The 15739-nt window shown below is 39.5% G+C and overlaps 1 protein-coding gene across 2 annotated transcripts in view; it reads right to left on the bottom strand.

Annotated features, from left to right (window-relative positions):
• Positions 1-14332, bottom strand: part of RFC1 (replication factor C subunit 1) — a 72396-nt gene extending 58064 nt beyond the window's left edge. Inside the window, exons 1-4 of one of the 2 annotated variants that reach the window (XM_073342270.2) lie at positions 14221-14332; positions 4712-4840; positions 2548-2623; positions 231-350 (exon numbers count right to left, since the gene is read on the bottom strand). In XM_073342270.2, the coding sequence (XP_073198371.1) occupies positions 231-350; positions 2548-2623; positions 4712-4840; positions 14221-14223 (328 nt within the window). In that variant the 5' untranslated portion in view covers positions 14224-14332. Of the gene's footprint in view, positions 1-230; positions 351-2547; positions 2624-4711; positions 4841-5708; positions 5775-14220 lie in introns of those variants that run through there. The other variant, XM_073342271.1, reaches the window with a different exon arrangement.
• Between the last annotated feature and the right edge of the window lie 1407 nt (positions 14333-15739).

Here is a 15739-nt window from a genome sequence, read left to right as displayed (position 1 = left end):
CACCAAAGGGAGAAGAGGACTCTAACAGCCCCAATGACCACTCATCATCCCATAACTTTTAGCCTGTTGCTAGGCTAGCAAAGTCTTCAATGGCACATTTCTAAAGCTTACCCGTCTCTTTTTAAAAAAAAAAAAAAAAAAAAGCATTTCTCCTTGAATGTTATGTTTAAATATTTAGTAAAAGCAACCCTCCCATAACAGCTGAATATATCATGTGTTTCACACATTACCTGTCTCTGAAACATAAACAACAGGATCCTGCTTAAGAACTTTATCAGGTTTTGAAGAGGATGGTTTTCTCTCTGGTGGCTTCTTAGATTTCTTTACTGATTGCATCTCCTCTTCTGAATCTGTATTTGACCACAGGGAGAAGTATTATTTTCCTCCACATACATACAGTCTTTAAATAATAGTCCAACACATCAGTTATAAAAACATCCATCTGTGGGAGAAAAGTACTCTGCTGAAGCCCAGAATACAGAGAAAAATGAAGCTGTACCTCTCTAATTTAAGAGATCTGTGTCATGGCCGCCATCCTTCGACTAGGACAAGGACTAAATGGGACTTCCTCAAGAACTTTTGTTCAACAACAAGAAGAATTCCCTATTACCCACCCCAGGAACCAAGCATGTTGCTTCTGCAGTGGGATGAGCTGAAGCCTGAAAATTAAACTCCAGTCTGTGACCCAGGGACTTTTTTGTACCAACTGGCAGAATGCAGACAGGGTGCACAGTATTTTACAGGGATCTGCTGGATCAAATAACTCTGCTGAGAGCCAGTAATCCATTGATCATCATAATCATTGCAAAATGTATGAAGATAACATTTAAGGAGTTGTGTGTCTATACTGAAGATTATGTTCTTAAGGCAGATAACCAGGACGTAACAAGTCTCTGAAAGGTTCCTTTCAGGTAAGGGGTAACAGACACTTGTCTCCTCATCTGGTCATTGTGGATTGTGAGCATCACAATGTATGCCTATTTGCATACTGAGCCAGATGCTTATTAAGCGATTGCAAAAGGACTGAAAAAGCAAAGGGAACCCAGCCATATGCTATATGGCTACTGTTCACAGCATGACGTGCGTGGTTCAAGGGAACACACTAGCAGAACAAGTATTTAGTTTTTTAAACACACACAAAACTGGCACCCCTACATTTCTCTAAGAATGAAATGGTCAACAATCTCAGTGACTGAAAAGCCTGCTCGTCTTTTAAAGCATTTGGAGCAGTACTTCATTTTTCTTCCCCGTAATGGAATAGGAGATTAACGCTCCAGGCACACTGCTAACACTCAGCAAATTAATAATATATTACAGGTGGCAGCTGGGTTTCATATACTATGTGTAGCACCGAACATTAATTTAGAAATATTTCCTTTAAGGCTCCCCAAGGCTATAAGGACTAGCTTAATATACAATCTCTTCAGTTTGATGTATTTTCAATATTCAATGACAACATTCTGGCAGGCTTTATTTATTTATGTGTTCTGCAGGTTTAGCTCATCCCATTGTTTTTCTTTTAAAATTAGAGCAACCTTGTACTATTGAACCAGTGCACACACGCACACACAAAAATCAATAGTCTGCAATGGAAGACACAAGCTGTAGGAAAGCCTGTAATCTTTTCTTCAATTTCATGATAACTCCAGGAGGCTTCAGCATCCAGATGGGGAAGAAGTGACAGTAACAAAGGGGGAAACCAGAAAGCTTCCAATTTTTTTAAACTTAATTTAAAAAAGAAAAAACTGATAGATAAAACTTTTTTAAAAACTTTATTTTAAATTGTATCTTCTGGAGGATATTCATTAGAGTGGGCTGAACAGTCCTTTCAATTAAATTTTACATTTTTTTCATATTCTGAAATTTAAAATATGTAAAAGCAGCTAGAAGCATGGGACAAATGCTTATCAAGGTCTGTGTGTCAAGGCAGATACAAATGAAAATGCAAATTAACTTTGCATGCCCATTCAATATAAAATTAGTAAGGCAGGCCCCAATCCTGCAAGTTTTTCTACATCAGCAGACTCCTGCCTGTCACAGAGCAGACAGATCAGATCTCAGAATTGGAGGCCTTAAAATTGAAAATAAAAATTCTGTCAAGACCTTTAAAACAGAAATCATTCTTTACAGCAGCCATTTAAAAAGATACTGAGTAAGCTAGTTCTAATCTAAACTCCAAATCTGGGTTATTCGAATTATTGACTGAGGTCTAGTGAAAATTATTTTGTATACATACATAGGGTTAGCATTTTTAGCTGATGTTGCTACAGATGCAATGTTGCATTTTGTGATATTGAGGAGTGTCAATAGAAGACGTAACTGTTCATAGTGATAACAGCCAAGCAATTAATGACTTTAAGCAGTGAGAATCAAGAGCATCTTGTGTTTAACATGCTTTTATTTCTTCTTGAGCACAATCCTTCAAGAGGTTCTTTTTTTTAAAAATGTGTTGCATTGAGGGGTAACAATTGCCTGCTAACCCTCAATTTTAACTGGCAGTACCGCAAAAGAAACAAAGCAGCATTCTAAAGCAGTAACAAATTTTACCTGAATCATAGATTATCCTTTTTTTCTTGTTTGTCTGCTTTCGTTTGGAATCATCTTCATTAGATGAATTCTTCACCTAGTAGTAAAAGTCCATTATTTCCACTATCAAGTTCTTTCTTGCTTTCTTTCTACACCTACTACAACTTCTAGTTAATTAACTGTATTAGATTAATTTCTAGCAGAAACCCGGTAATGTCCATGCATAAAAATAAATCTAAGAACTTAAACTATAAGCTTTCAGTTAAGTGGCTATAAAATAGGAATACAACAAAGAGAAGCAAAGTTCATTATATTCCACAAAGATACCAATTTGAAAAAAAGTCAAAAAATACACAGGCTGCAACTGGAACAAATAAAAGCTTAAACAATTAAAATAATCAGACACCATCTTCAAACATCGCTGAAATTTTAAACAGCTTTGTGGAATTTGGACAACTAATCTAATCAAAAATAAAACTGTCAGGTACCTCCAGAAATAAATAATGTACTAGTCAATACATTATTTGTTTGCTCCCCCTCTTTTAACATAACTGCCATAACAGATAAACCAGTGATCCCATCTAGTCCAGTGTCCTGTCTGATAGTGGCCAATACCACACACTTAAATGGAAGTTGTAAGAAATGCCATAACAGACAACTGTACAATCATCTGTCCATATGGGAGCTTTCTTCCTGACCCAGTCAAATTGGTGGTTGTCTTCTGACCTGAAGCATTAAGGGTTATAACACTTCTAAAAATAAATAAATTAATTAATCTTATCTAACATAACTTTGTATGTTCTTATTATCCACAGGAAATGTTCAACTCTATTCTGAAATCTACTAAGCATTTTACCTTAATTATTCCTTCAGTTCCACAACTCAATTATGGGTTGTATAAAATAGAATTTCCTTATCAATTTTAAAATTGTTGCCTTTCAATTACATTGAACAGCTCCTTGTTCTTGTGTTACAAGCCAGGGTAAAGAGATATACCAAATTCACCTTCTCTATACCATTTATTATTTTGTACCTTATCTTCCCTCTCATCTGTCACCTCTTTCAGCTAAAACAGTGACAATCTTTTCAACCTCTCCTAATTCAGAAATCTTTCCATGGCTCTAATAATTTTTGTCACCTGTCTCTGAACCACCGCACTTTGTTATATCCTTTTGAGATAGCATAACCAGAACTCAACTCTTCCTACTCATTAATTACCCTAATTTTAAAGATATCTCATTACATATTTTCACCCTGAGCCTACAGTGAGCTCCACATGAGTAGTGCCCTGAATTATAGTGGTAATCTTTTCCCCCCAGGCATTAGACAATGGCAGTAATTTAAGTGTAAAGGCAAGAATAGTTCGGAAGGTGAAGTACGGCAGCTTATCTTAAAAATACATCCTATGGACAGCAATTTAAGTTATGTTAAAGGTGCCTGGGCATGTAAATGTGTGCTCTTTTTAGCACATTTATAAATCTAAATAAATGAGGGTTTGCCTTGGCAGAGCTCCTTACATAATTAGGACCTTAGCTAGATTTGCTTTAAATATTTCATAGGATTGTTTCCATGACAGTATCACAATCTCCCACCTCCCCCGCCCCGCCCCACCCCCAAGCATATGGAAAACTAACAATTTCTTTCTCATAAAAGAAAAAAAAGTTACAAGAAAATTGGGGTGCAGAAACAGAAGCAACTTCTGCTACGCTAACTCCAGTCTCAGCACTATTTTCTTTGCTGGAATTGAGAACTGTGTTTGCTTGGTTTTGCTAGACAAACTTGGTTTAGGAAACATATTTCTTTTTTTCGACTTCTCATTGCCACGTGAGACATAGGACCTAGGTTAAACGTTCTTCAGGAAGTAGGAATACTGACCACAGTGGAGGACTATGTTACTACAGAATACATTCCATAGTGCCATATTAAATATGCAGGTGAGATTTTTGCTTCTGGTACAATATTAGTTGGAAATGTCTCCCTGACTCTGCATAGGCCAATTAGATTTTATTTTGATTTTGACTATAGAGAAATGACAAACATTTTATGAATAACTGATGAGAAACCACTGAAAACATTTAAACCAAGAACACAAGTCAGTTGTAAGGGGAGAGCCACAGACGTGCACTCCCATACCAGAGCAACCTCCAAGCCCAGAACAGCCTGCAGCTGAGGAAAGCAAACTGACCTTGATATCCTTTGTTTTCTTCTTCCCATCTGAAGACTCTTCCCCATTTTTGGTTTTCTCTGTCTTTTTCACTCTCTCACATTCATGTTTCTTGCCAGTAGATACAACCCCAAAGAATTTTCTGATATCCTAATAAAGGGGGAGAGGGGATTTAAAAAGGCAACACACAATACTTTGACCTTTCACTCAACAAAAGAGCAAGATAATTTTAAAAAAAGCAAATTACTCTCTCAACAACTCTTCATCCATTCACTGATCTAGAAGTTTTGCTTAAAACCTGTAGAGCTGAATGTACTCATATCTAGTCAATACAGGTCTTACAGATGCAGAGCAATCTTTGCTCAGTTGAGGCACACATGGCAGCAGCTTTCCTTTCCACTACAGATCATGCCAAGAGCTCACTTTTCCCTTAATGGAATATCTCTGCCAGCCATCCTATTGCAAAGCACAATACAGAATCACATTATTGATGGGATAAAGAACAACAAACAGTTGCAATTAGCTCCAAAGAGATTCAGTAAACTCTGACAAGTATAGCCCAAATGTCAAAGAGTCTTTTATAGATCAAATGAATAACTTAACTGTGGGGCAGAGCCTAACACAGATGAAATTCCGCAGCAAAGCCCACAGGTAACTGCAGAATATTGAATCCCAGCACCCTCCATCTTTTCAGAATCTGGGTCAATTCACCCGGGCTCTGGCATCAGCAAAGTGTTTGGTATAGCTCTCCAGCTAGTAGGTGTCTGACCATTTTTTCCAAGTTCAAGCAATGTTAATCAACCTAAAGATCTCAAAAGGGTAACATATTTATGACATCTCCTACCACGAATATAAGAACAAAAGGACCTTTCTACCTACAAAAATAAAAGGTTTGAACTTTATGAGGCTCTTGTATGAGCATATAGCATAACCACAAACACAGACCCAACATCTATTAAAACATCCCTTAATATTTCAGACTATTTACTTAAAAAGGGAATCATCTAGCTTGTTATACCTGTTTACAGTCATTGTCTCCAGGGATAGCAGCCATTTTAATAGCAACCATTATAGGAGCAGCATATAATCATTTGGTCTGAATTTATAGCAGGCGGAGGGTATGGCTTGTGACTATATTCTACCCAGGTAACACTACTTTCTGATTTACCCCCTAGAGATTTCAGCTAAGTAGTTTCCCAGGAATACTAAGACCAGCAGAATTTTCTCAGAAACTGTGAGTAATACTAGTTCTTTGAATTTGTTTTAATATTATTTCTGAATATTCACACAAGTTTGTAGAGCCACTGAGAAAGAGCCTTTGTCAATTCCTTATTCTAGATAAGATTGATTGAAAGTATACCACTCTGGCTCCTTTCAGAGTTGGAGTTAGAAGGCCAAATAGAACATGTGATTTGTTAACAAGAATTAGCATTTTTTTCCCCCTGATAATACCTATGACTTATTTATTATCAGGTTTTGAGCTGCCTTCTTGTTTTAGAAGGTTCACTTTAAGGAAAACTTGGACTTGCTATATTTCATTTACAACTAAGGCACTGACCCTGTAAGCAGATGTTTTTGGATTTAAGTTAATGGCATCCTATTTACACAAGTGTCTCCCCATGTGCATCTCCTTAAAGGCTTGAGACCTAAATAACTAGTAGTATTATATTAGTGTTACTCTATTTTACAGGTATTCTGTCACAGTAATTTACAAGTTATAAATTTCTGACTATAAATGGATAGTTCTAAAATTTAAAGGGACATTGTCAACCTCAAACAATGACTGAAGTAGCTTCAAGTGCTACATATGCCTCTGAATCGTCATTACCAATTTTTATAGTCTTCACAATGATACTTTTCTCTTACCTGTTGATGTGTGAAAACTCCACCCAGGCAGAGAAAACTGATTACAATCCTGCCTGGGCCCTTTGGGTTCAACCCTTATACATTCATTACTACTACAAAGTAAACTAATTAGAAGGAAATTTTCACTTTTCAGTAACAGTCCCCATAGGTAAAAAGAAAAGGAGTACTTGTGGCACCTTAGCGACTAACCAATTTATTTGAGCATGAGCTTTCGTGAGCTACATGAAGTGAGCTGTAGCTCACGAAAGCTCATGCTCAAATAAATTGGTTCGTCTCTAAGGTGCCACAAGTACTCCTTTTCTTTTTGCGAATACAGACTAACACGGCTGTTACTCTGAAACCAGTCCTCATAGGTGTGATAGAAGTGATTTTTAAGTTAGTTATATCCCTTTGAGTATTCCACCCATGACTTAAATTTAAACCAATGACCTGTTAACATACCTGAGACCTTAGCTCCTTCTGTGCTGCTGACACATTTGTCATAATAAATATGAATTGATCTACATATTCTGCATACATCAAGTTATAAACCTAAACTCATGATACATGTGTATGTAGACAGGTAAGTGACTTCTATAGCCAAGTCTTTAAGCTTTAGTATCCCTTGCAAATAAGTAACTGTTAATGCTGTAATCACAGATTTCTGCTGTAACTTTTCTAAAATGGATAATAAAGAGGAATATGCATGGACTACTTGTTTGAGCTATGCAAATATTCAATATGTACACACAGTAGAAATCACTTTGCACTAAAAATGTTGTTGGGATGGACTAAGTGACCAAATAAGGTTTTGTCTATCGTTTCTTTAACTAAATATACAGGTGAATTAAACTTCCTGGGGACTTTTTAAACCAATTTCTCATTAAAGGGACATATAAATTTGTTTAAGATCAGTGTAGAATGTGAAGGTTTTGTGAAAATCTAAAAATTTCACAGCTGTTTATACTTCAGTTAAAAGTTTAGTTGGGATTTAAACACATTCTTGTCCAGCATTTTCAACCCAAACATAATTACAGCCAGTGTGCATGAAAACCAGACAATGACTCTGACTAATCTGTATTTATTGGCCACACTTAAGTGCAAAAAGTAATCACAATTGATAAAAAAGGTAGACTTCACCTTCAGTTTTAATAACAAAGTCTGTATGTAATTTCCAAAATTATTTAACCTTACTTGTTTTAATCTCCAGGAAATATACTAGCATCAGGATGCTAGTTATAAAGACAGGTTTCAGAGTAGCAGCCGTGTTAGTCTGTATTCGCAAAAGGAAAAGGAGTACTTGTGGCACCTTAGAGACTAACACATTTATTTAGTTAGTTTATTTAGTTATAAAGAGATTCTCTTCCAAGTTGCTGTATTGATTTTTGGTTTCAATCTTCTACCTTGACTTGAGCAAATGGTAGTGTTTCAACCAAAAAAAGCATTTCCATAGATCTGAGAGCAAATCTAAGAGTTGGTCTTAAACTGACATTTGTGGTTCCATGTAAATTTTACAGGTATTCAACAAACACTCACTTCCTAAAGTCTGTCTAGGGCCAGAATGTCAACGATGCTACTATCTCCCATTCTTTGAAACAAAAACATAATTAAGAAATTGTTTGAAAGTAACATGTTTCCCCCAGGGAAACATTAATTCCCTTTTTAAATTAAGTTCCCTGGTTCATTCAAAGCTGTAAAAACCCAACCCATGAAATAACTTTCATATTCTGGTTCACCAAGCAAACTGCTTGTCTTTATAGAAAACTCCCACCACCACTGAACTCCTTTATTTTAAATACTATGTGCTGTTTTAAACAAACAATATTATGGTATGTTTAGTTTGAGTTAGGACATATTTTGTCTCAAAACAAGCTACTGACTCTCCTATAAACTTCCTTGAAGTTTTTTAATATTTGTTGTAAAGTCTACCACTTTCCTTTTATCATGTAAACTGCATCAATATGCAGCTTAAATACAAGACATCTGTGACAGATTGGGAATTTTTTGTAATATCTTTAAAGCCTATGTGTGCCTCAGTTTCCTCTGTACTTCACATTGCACCCACCAGGGCAAAAGGGTTAACACTGTTCCTGGAACGGTGTATGAGACAGATGTACCTGTCACCATGGTTGTCAATGAACTGGTTGAAAGGGACTAGATCAACAGAGGGTCCATAGAGACAATGCAAGGCCAACTGACTGAAAAATCAAAGCTCAAAAGTGGGAAGCTTCAGCAGGTGGGGTTGTGAACTCAGCCATGGCTCTTCCTGGAGAACAAAGGACTGAGAGGTCACCAGCAAGGGATAAAGGGTGGGCTTCTGGGAGAAGCTGGCTTCTCCCTCTCCTGGAGCTGTTAAAGGGAGAGAGAGACATGAACCATGCTGGAGTTGGACAGCTTGGATGGCACTTGCACTCCCTTAGCCAGGATGGACTATAATTTGAACTTTCTCCTCCCTGGGTACGTATACACAGGAATAAAAGCCCCATGGTCACCCCAAGTCATCTGAGTTGGGCTTGCAGGGCTAAAAATTGTTATGTCAATGTTCAGGCTTGGGCTCAAGCTCAAATGTCTACATAGCAATTTTTAGCCCCGAATCAACTGATCTGGTTCAGCCATGGTCTTTTTTATCCTCATGTAGACCTAACCCAAGGACTTTGATTCTATATGACTAATAAATTGTTACCTTGTTTTGAAAAGGCTGCCTGATGTTTCTGCAGTGAGAGCACTGCGTGCTTAAGTACAGTACAAGCCTCCCACAGGGCTTAGCAGGATTTGCTGCCAAGAGCCACAGAGAGACGTCTCTGCTGATGCCCAAAGGCCCAGTCTCAGGCCACAGGCCAGCCCCTCTGGAACTGTGTGGGTCCTTGGGGCCTAGCACACTGAAGAGGTCACTCCCAAGGAACTGGTTACAGGCTGCGGCACACCAGACCTTGTGGATCTGTGACAATATCTACCAAAAACAACAGTATCTTGGACCGATAAGTAATGTGGTGACGCTAGTAGAGGAGTGCCCAAAGCAAAGTCTACAAAACACCTAAACTGCAATCCATTGGTGCTTTCTTTAGTATATAAGTATGGCTCAGTGAGACTAATGATTTTTAACAGACAAGAGACAGTGGATTATTTGTCTTTAATGGCTGGGTAAGCGTTCTTGTTTCCATTGCTGGTGAACTCAAACAAGCATCTTCTATTTATCCATCAAGCACTGTTCATGCAAATACTATGGCTTGTCTGTTGATAATAACCTTGTGACCAAAAGGCAGTTATCTGTAGGCTTTTAACTTCAAAATTTGTCTCCCTGTGTTAACACCATGTTCCATTCTCTTGCTGTAAATCATCCTTTGATCCCCATATGAAGGCAGAAGTATCTTTCTTAAATTGCTTAAAATTAGTTTCTCAGCAAACTGCCAAAGCTTCAAGATAATAGCATATAAGCCTTCTGAACACACTTTCTGAATAAAGGCTTAGATTTGAGTGCTTAATTTACCTTAACGACTAAACTAAAAGACTGTACATATTCTTCAAGTCTCCTCTGTTTACAATCTTCAGCATTGCTATATTATCCTTCAAATTCTTCTTCAGACATCCCATTTTTTCCAGAGGAAAAAGATAATCTTGTTAGAAGCTATTGGACTGTAAGAGGTGGAAAATCCAAAACTGTTAAGACTGAAAAGGACATCACTATGTACAGATAAAACTATTATTTTATTATATGAAACTAAAAATAGGAGGAGCAAAATGGAACTTACTTCATGCCATATATACCTGGGAATAGCAAAAAAAAAAAAAAAACCCTATAGGCCTGGTATACAAAAGACTTATTGCTAGGATAGCTATGTCTGGAGCATAAAGAGGTGTGATCCCGGACTATCATAGCTGTTTCAGCAGAAGTCCCTACGGTAGACCGTATTTATAACAGTAAATATGCAGTTTTGTTGGTATAGTTTGTTTTGCTTCTGAGCACTGGTTTTACTACACCAATACCAAGCACAGCTTGCAGATATAATTGCACCCACACTCTGAGTGCTTTGCTGGTATAGTATACCAGTATTCTTATACAAACAGAATGTTGCTAGGGTAGACATAGCCTAGGTAAAATCAGAACAAAACAACTGTCTGACTGGTCCATATCTTGAGTTCAAACCACTGAACTACTTATTAGTTCTAATTTAATCCTAAAATGGACCACTTCCTTCCCTTTTCGTTAGGATACCAACCTAAAAAGGAAATGTTCTGATTGATCATACTTTTCTAAATGTCATACTGTATATTTTAGTATTGGTATATGAGCAAACCTGGCATTATATGCATGCTAACTTCTTGAAATGCTGTATGAAACTAACATTTTTGAAGAGCCTCTTGCCCTCTGATGGATATATATCATCATCAGCACCAACACTACTAAAGTGTTGGATTTTTCCTGTGCTTATAAGTGGAGGCTACTGCCATCCAACAGGCAACAGTCAGGTGTGATTCCTCACTTGCCTAGAAGCAGCTTGCCAATCTCTTTTCCCAAAAAAATCATAGGGAATAAGCCCCAGTTACAGCCACCAATATAGCTGTCGTGGAGCAAACCCGAAGGACAGGCAAGCAAAGCTAACAAACAGTGACTTGCACTGAGGTAGGTTTCAAGCCATGGCTAAACTCCAGTTTAAAGCAGTTTGCCTATTTTGTAGGAGCGGCTTTCAACAGTGATTGAACACAAATGACAAACTCCCATTGTAGACAAGGCCTTAGTAATTGGATTCCCTTCCCTTATTTTAAATACTGTTTTCTCTCACGGAAGAATTCCATGAAGTTTTCTTCTTGCCTTGCTCTCAATAGTTTGTTCCCTTCAGAATCTGAAACAGGATAAGCTCTGCCTCTCATGGGACAACTGTCTCATGCATGTTACTTTTCTTCAGTGCAATCAGTAGTAAATTAAACCGAAGAAGTATATAACATTTGTCTGGAGTAAACTAAAAAACATGAGGCACAAAGGGAATTTTCCCAGAGGAACTATGAAAGAAGGATTCCTGATATCCTATATCCAGTTCAAATTCCTATAGCACGGTGTTAAAATAAAAGGACAGAAAATGCTGCTGTTTTGTGTTTGTGCCCTCTGACTGCAAACATTAAGTAACTAAAGCTGGAAATAGCCAGTTTAAAATGTACCTTTTGGACCTCTTCATATCTAATTCTAGTCCTGCACAAGTCTGGTAATAGTCTACACTTGCAAATTTCATTATGAAGAGAGCACAGCTCAGTTTGAAACCTTAAGTAGTTTCACTACAGTTCAAGCATTAGTTATTTAACACTGTGTGATGCAGTTATGAAAAAAATTAATTATGAAGCCCCCCTTGCAATTTCACTTGGAATGACCCACTCCAGTTTGGCTGCATAATACCTCTTTCTTCCTGAAAATTATTTCAAAAGTATTCCAAGCTCAAGGCATCTGAATACTGTATAAATATATACTAACAAGTTTTCAGAGTGTACCAAAGTCCTATCCCCACATAATGCTTTATAACTTAGATTATGGTAGTACCATTTTGGGTACCTTCTAAACACTATCCTCTGCCCTGAATAGCACACTACCTTAAAAAAAAATTCACACACACCCCAAACACCAGAGAATTTTTTTGCCACAGTAGAGGTGCTATTGCTAGTGAATTAATGGAAAATTCTCAGCCTTATTGTACAAAGTACCCTCAGTGTCCTCCACTGAAGTTTTGCATCTCAAGACTGTAGGGTAAGACAGTGAAGATCCCTCCAGCCCTGCTAATCTCAAGGGCTGAGACGGGAGGCTAACAAACTGATTGTGGTCACTTAGTTTGAAATTTGAACCAAATCAGTTTTGATTTGCAACTTTGGCTATTTGAGTACAAGAATATGAGTGGACATGAGCTCTACTGCCTAGTTTTACCACAGAAGTTTCATCAATTTAATTTTTCAGTTTAGAAAAACAATTTTAGTTACACAGGGATTTTTCCCAGTTTAGACTCTGATTGGTTTAAAAGTGGTTATATCCGCTCATTTGCACCCATATAGTTTCAGGCACATGCAAACATATATATAAAGCCTTCTATATCAATCAATTTAATTATCTGCACACAAAGAGCTTGGCTAGAGGGACATCCAGGAAAAATAATCCTAAAAAATGCATGAACACCTTCATTCACAATTAAAGTGGCCTTAAATTGGTTTAGCATAATTCATTTCCAAAAGTGGAAAAACTATACCACACTGGGTATATCTACATGGGAATAAAAAACCCACAGCTAGCCTATGTCAGCTCATTCAGGCTCATAGGACTCACGCTCCAGGGCTAAAAATTGCTGTTTAGATGTTCAGATATCCATCCTTGCAGTCTCCCAGAGCTTGGGCTCCAGCCCAAGCCCAAATGTCTACATAGCAGTCTTTCAGCCCCAGAGCCTGAGCCAGCTGACAGTCCCACTAGGTTTTTTTATCCTTATATAGACATATCCATTAAGTCCACTTTAATTCTGAACAACAGCATCCAGAGATTTAATACAGGTTAACTAATCTACTTCAAATACACCTCTTTAATTCGTATTAATTTTCCTGGATCTCCCTATGCAGGCAAGACAGCTCAAAAATTGCTCCAGACTAAACTGTTTTAGAAGCCTACCTTCAGTTAAATCAGTGCAAATTACATAAAGCAGGCCTAAGAAAGATGATATGATCAAGAGATAAACACTTTATTATGAATAATCTCACTTTAGCACCATATATGGGTAATGGATGGGGAGAGGGGCTAAATAGATGCATAAACTAGACCCCAAATAAAGCTGTTTTAATTCACACATTTAGTTACTTAAGTAAAAATCTGTACATGGACACCCTTAATTTGGATTAAGTATCCTATTTACCTTGATTTTTACTGACACATTAAAATAGGGCACTCAGTCCAAAATAAGTGTCCATATATAGACATACTGAAACTACTAAAATTGTGATTTAAAACAATCATTTATTTTGGTTCCAGCTGGTGTGTCGACAGGAGAGCCTAGCATGCTATCCGTGTCCTAAGTAGGGCTCACAGGATCACATGTGGAATACAAACTTAATCCACTTTAGTATCTCTAATATGTGGAGCTTGGCCAGTGGGAGTTTGAAAGAATGACTTCCCCCAGCCCCTAAAACACCCACAAAAAGGCCAGAAGGCCCTTCCAAAGGGGAAGTCAGTAACCCCCACAACTGACTTTAGCAGCACAGGGGAACGTTTTCCCCCTCTCCAGCAGCAGCGCTCCCTCACGTTTCCTAGAGGAATAAGCACGGTCTCTGCCCCGACCACGGCTTTGAGCAGCAAGAGCCAGGACACTCGCTGCAACGCCGCTCACTGCTGCGGCCCGGCCGGGCGGCACAGCCGGCGGGGAGCCTGGGGAAGTTTACCGACGCGAGGGGGGGTGAGGTGGGGGGGGTAAAGGGAGGCGGTTCTGGGGGAACAGAGCGGCAGCAGACTTCGGGGGGGGGCAAGAGGGCGGGACGCAGCTTCATTTCAGAGCGCGGTGAGGGAGCCCGCCTCACCGCACAGCGCTAGGTCCCACGCCTGACCGCGCTGGGCTCCCCCGGGCCGGCCGAGCGGGAGAGCTACCGGCACCCACGCCCCGGGGAGAAGGGGGCGCCGGGGCCAGCTACCCGGCTCCCGAGAGGGGGGAGATACCCACCCCCGCCGCGCTCACCATGTTGCCGGGGGCGGTTTATCTCGTTAGCAGGTAATAACGGGGGGCCTTCCGCTCCATCCCCCCTTCGCGCCAACGCCAAACGTGCGGCGCGTGGGGGTGACGTCACCGACGCGACGGCTGAGGCGGAGTACAGATTGGAGGGGGAGGAGGTGGGGGTGCTGGAGGGGGAGGGGCGGTGACGAGGTGGGAATGGGGGTAGGATGGAAGGTGTGGGCCTGGATCCTGTTAGATATTTAAAGGGATGGGGCAGACACAGGGTGACAGATGCCCAGTCCAGGTGCTTAATTTCCTGCTGGGCACTTTACCTCTCAGCTTGCCTGGGGAGCGTGTTGAAATCTTTTGTTTACAATCAGGTAGCATTATAGGTAGGGCCCTACCAAATTCCCCCTACATTTAGGTCAATTTCACGGTCATAGGAATTTAAAAATTGTAAATTTCATAATGTCAGCTATGTAAATCTGAAATTTCACAGTGTTGCAATTGTAGGGGTCCTGACCCAAAAAGGAGTTGGGGTGGGGGGAGAATCGCAAAGTTATTGTAAGGAGGGTTGCGGTATTGCCACCCTTACTTCTGCACTGCTGCTAGCGGGGTGCTGCCTTCAGAGGAGGGCACCAGCCCAAAAGCCTCTGCTTTCCAGCCACCCAGCTCTGAAGGCAGCACAGATGTAAGGTTGGCAATACCACTAGCCCCCCTCCCCACAAATAACCTTGTGACCCATCTGAAACTCCCTTTTGAGTCAGGACTCCCAATTTGAGAAATGCTGGTCTCCCCTGTGAAATTTGTATAGTATAGGGTAGAAGCCCACAAAGAACAGATTTCATGGCTGTGAATTTGATAGGGCTGTAGTTATAATGAAATTATGATTTGAAATGTAGTTTAAAACAATCACCATGTCCAGCACAGTGAAATGCCTCAACCCTGTTCTGAGTTTGCTTCTCCGCATCCCTCCCCACTTACACCTCAGGCCTAGCAGGGTCCTGACTCCTGAGAAGTCATGCTGTGCTGATGAACCAACTCTATGTAGAGGAGCTGCTTTCAGCGGAAGCAGTGGGCTTTTCTTCATCTTCTCCTGCTTTTACCTCAGTCTTTGCAATTTTCATTTGTCTCCAGCTGAACCATCTTTGTCTATGCCCTCTGCCCAGTTCCATCTGTCTATCCTATATGGGCCCACATCACACAAGTGTTTGAACACCTCATAGACATTCATTAATTAATCCCCTATATGCCAGAGTGAGGTAAAGTATGCATAAACTAAGTTTAGGCCATCAAAAGTGCCAGGATGGAAGACCAAGAAAAAGCCAGAGTGCTGCAATCATAGTGAGTCTGTCAATTTTGAACCAATGAATCAATAGCAGTGCTTAAGGGTTTTTCATAATATATTAAGGCCTGAAAGTAGGTCTCTTTTGTTTTGTTTTGTTTTTTGTTGCTTTTTACCTTTAGAAATGTCAGACGTTAAATCTGGTCTGTCTTGGTTGCGAGAAGTCTCAGATTTGGATTTTGAGTTCTCAGCCTTCAA

Source organism: Lepidochelys kempii, chromosome 4 (assembly GCF_965140285.1).
Source record: "Lepidochelys kempii isolate rLepKem1 chromosome 4, rLepKem1.hap1, whole genome shotgun sequence".
Classification (NCBI taxonomy): Eukaryota; Metazoa; Chordata; order Testudines; family Cheloniidae; genus Lepidochelys; species Lepidochelys kempii.
Note: the sequence above shows the minus strand (reverse complement) of the source record. Positions and strands in the feature narration are given on the sequence as shown.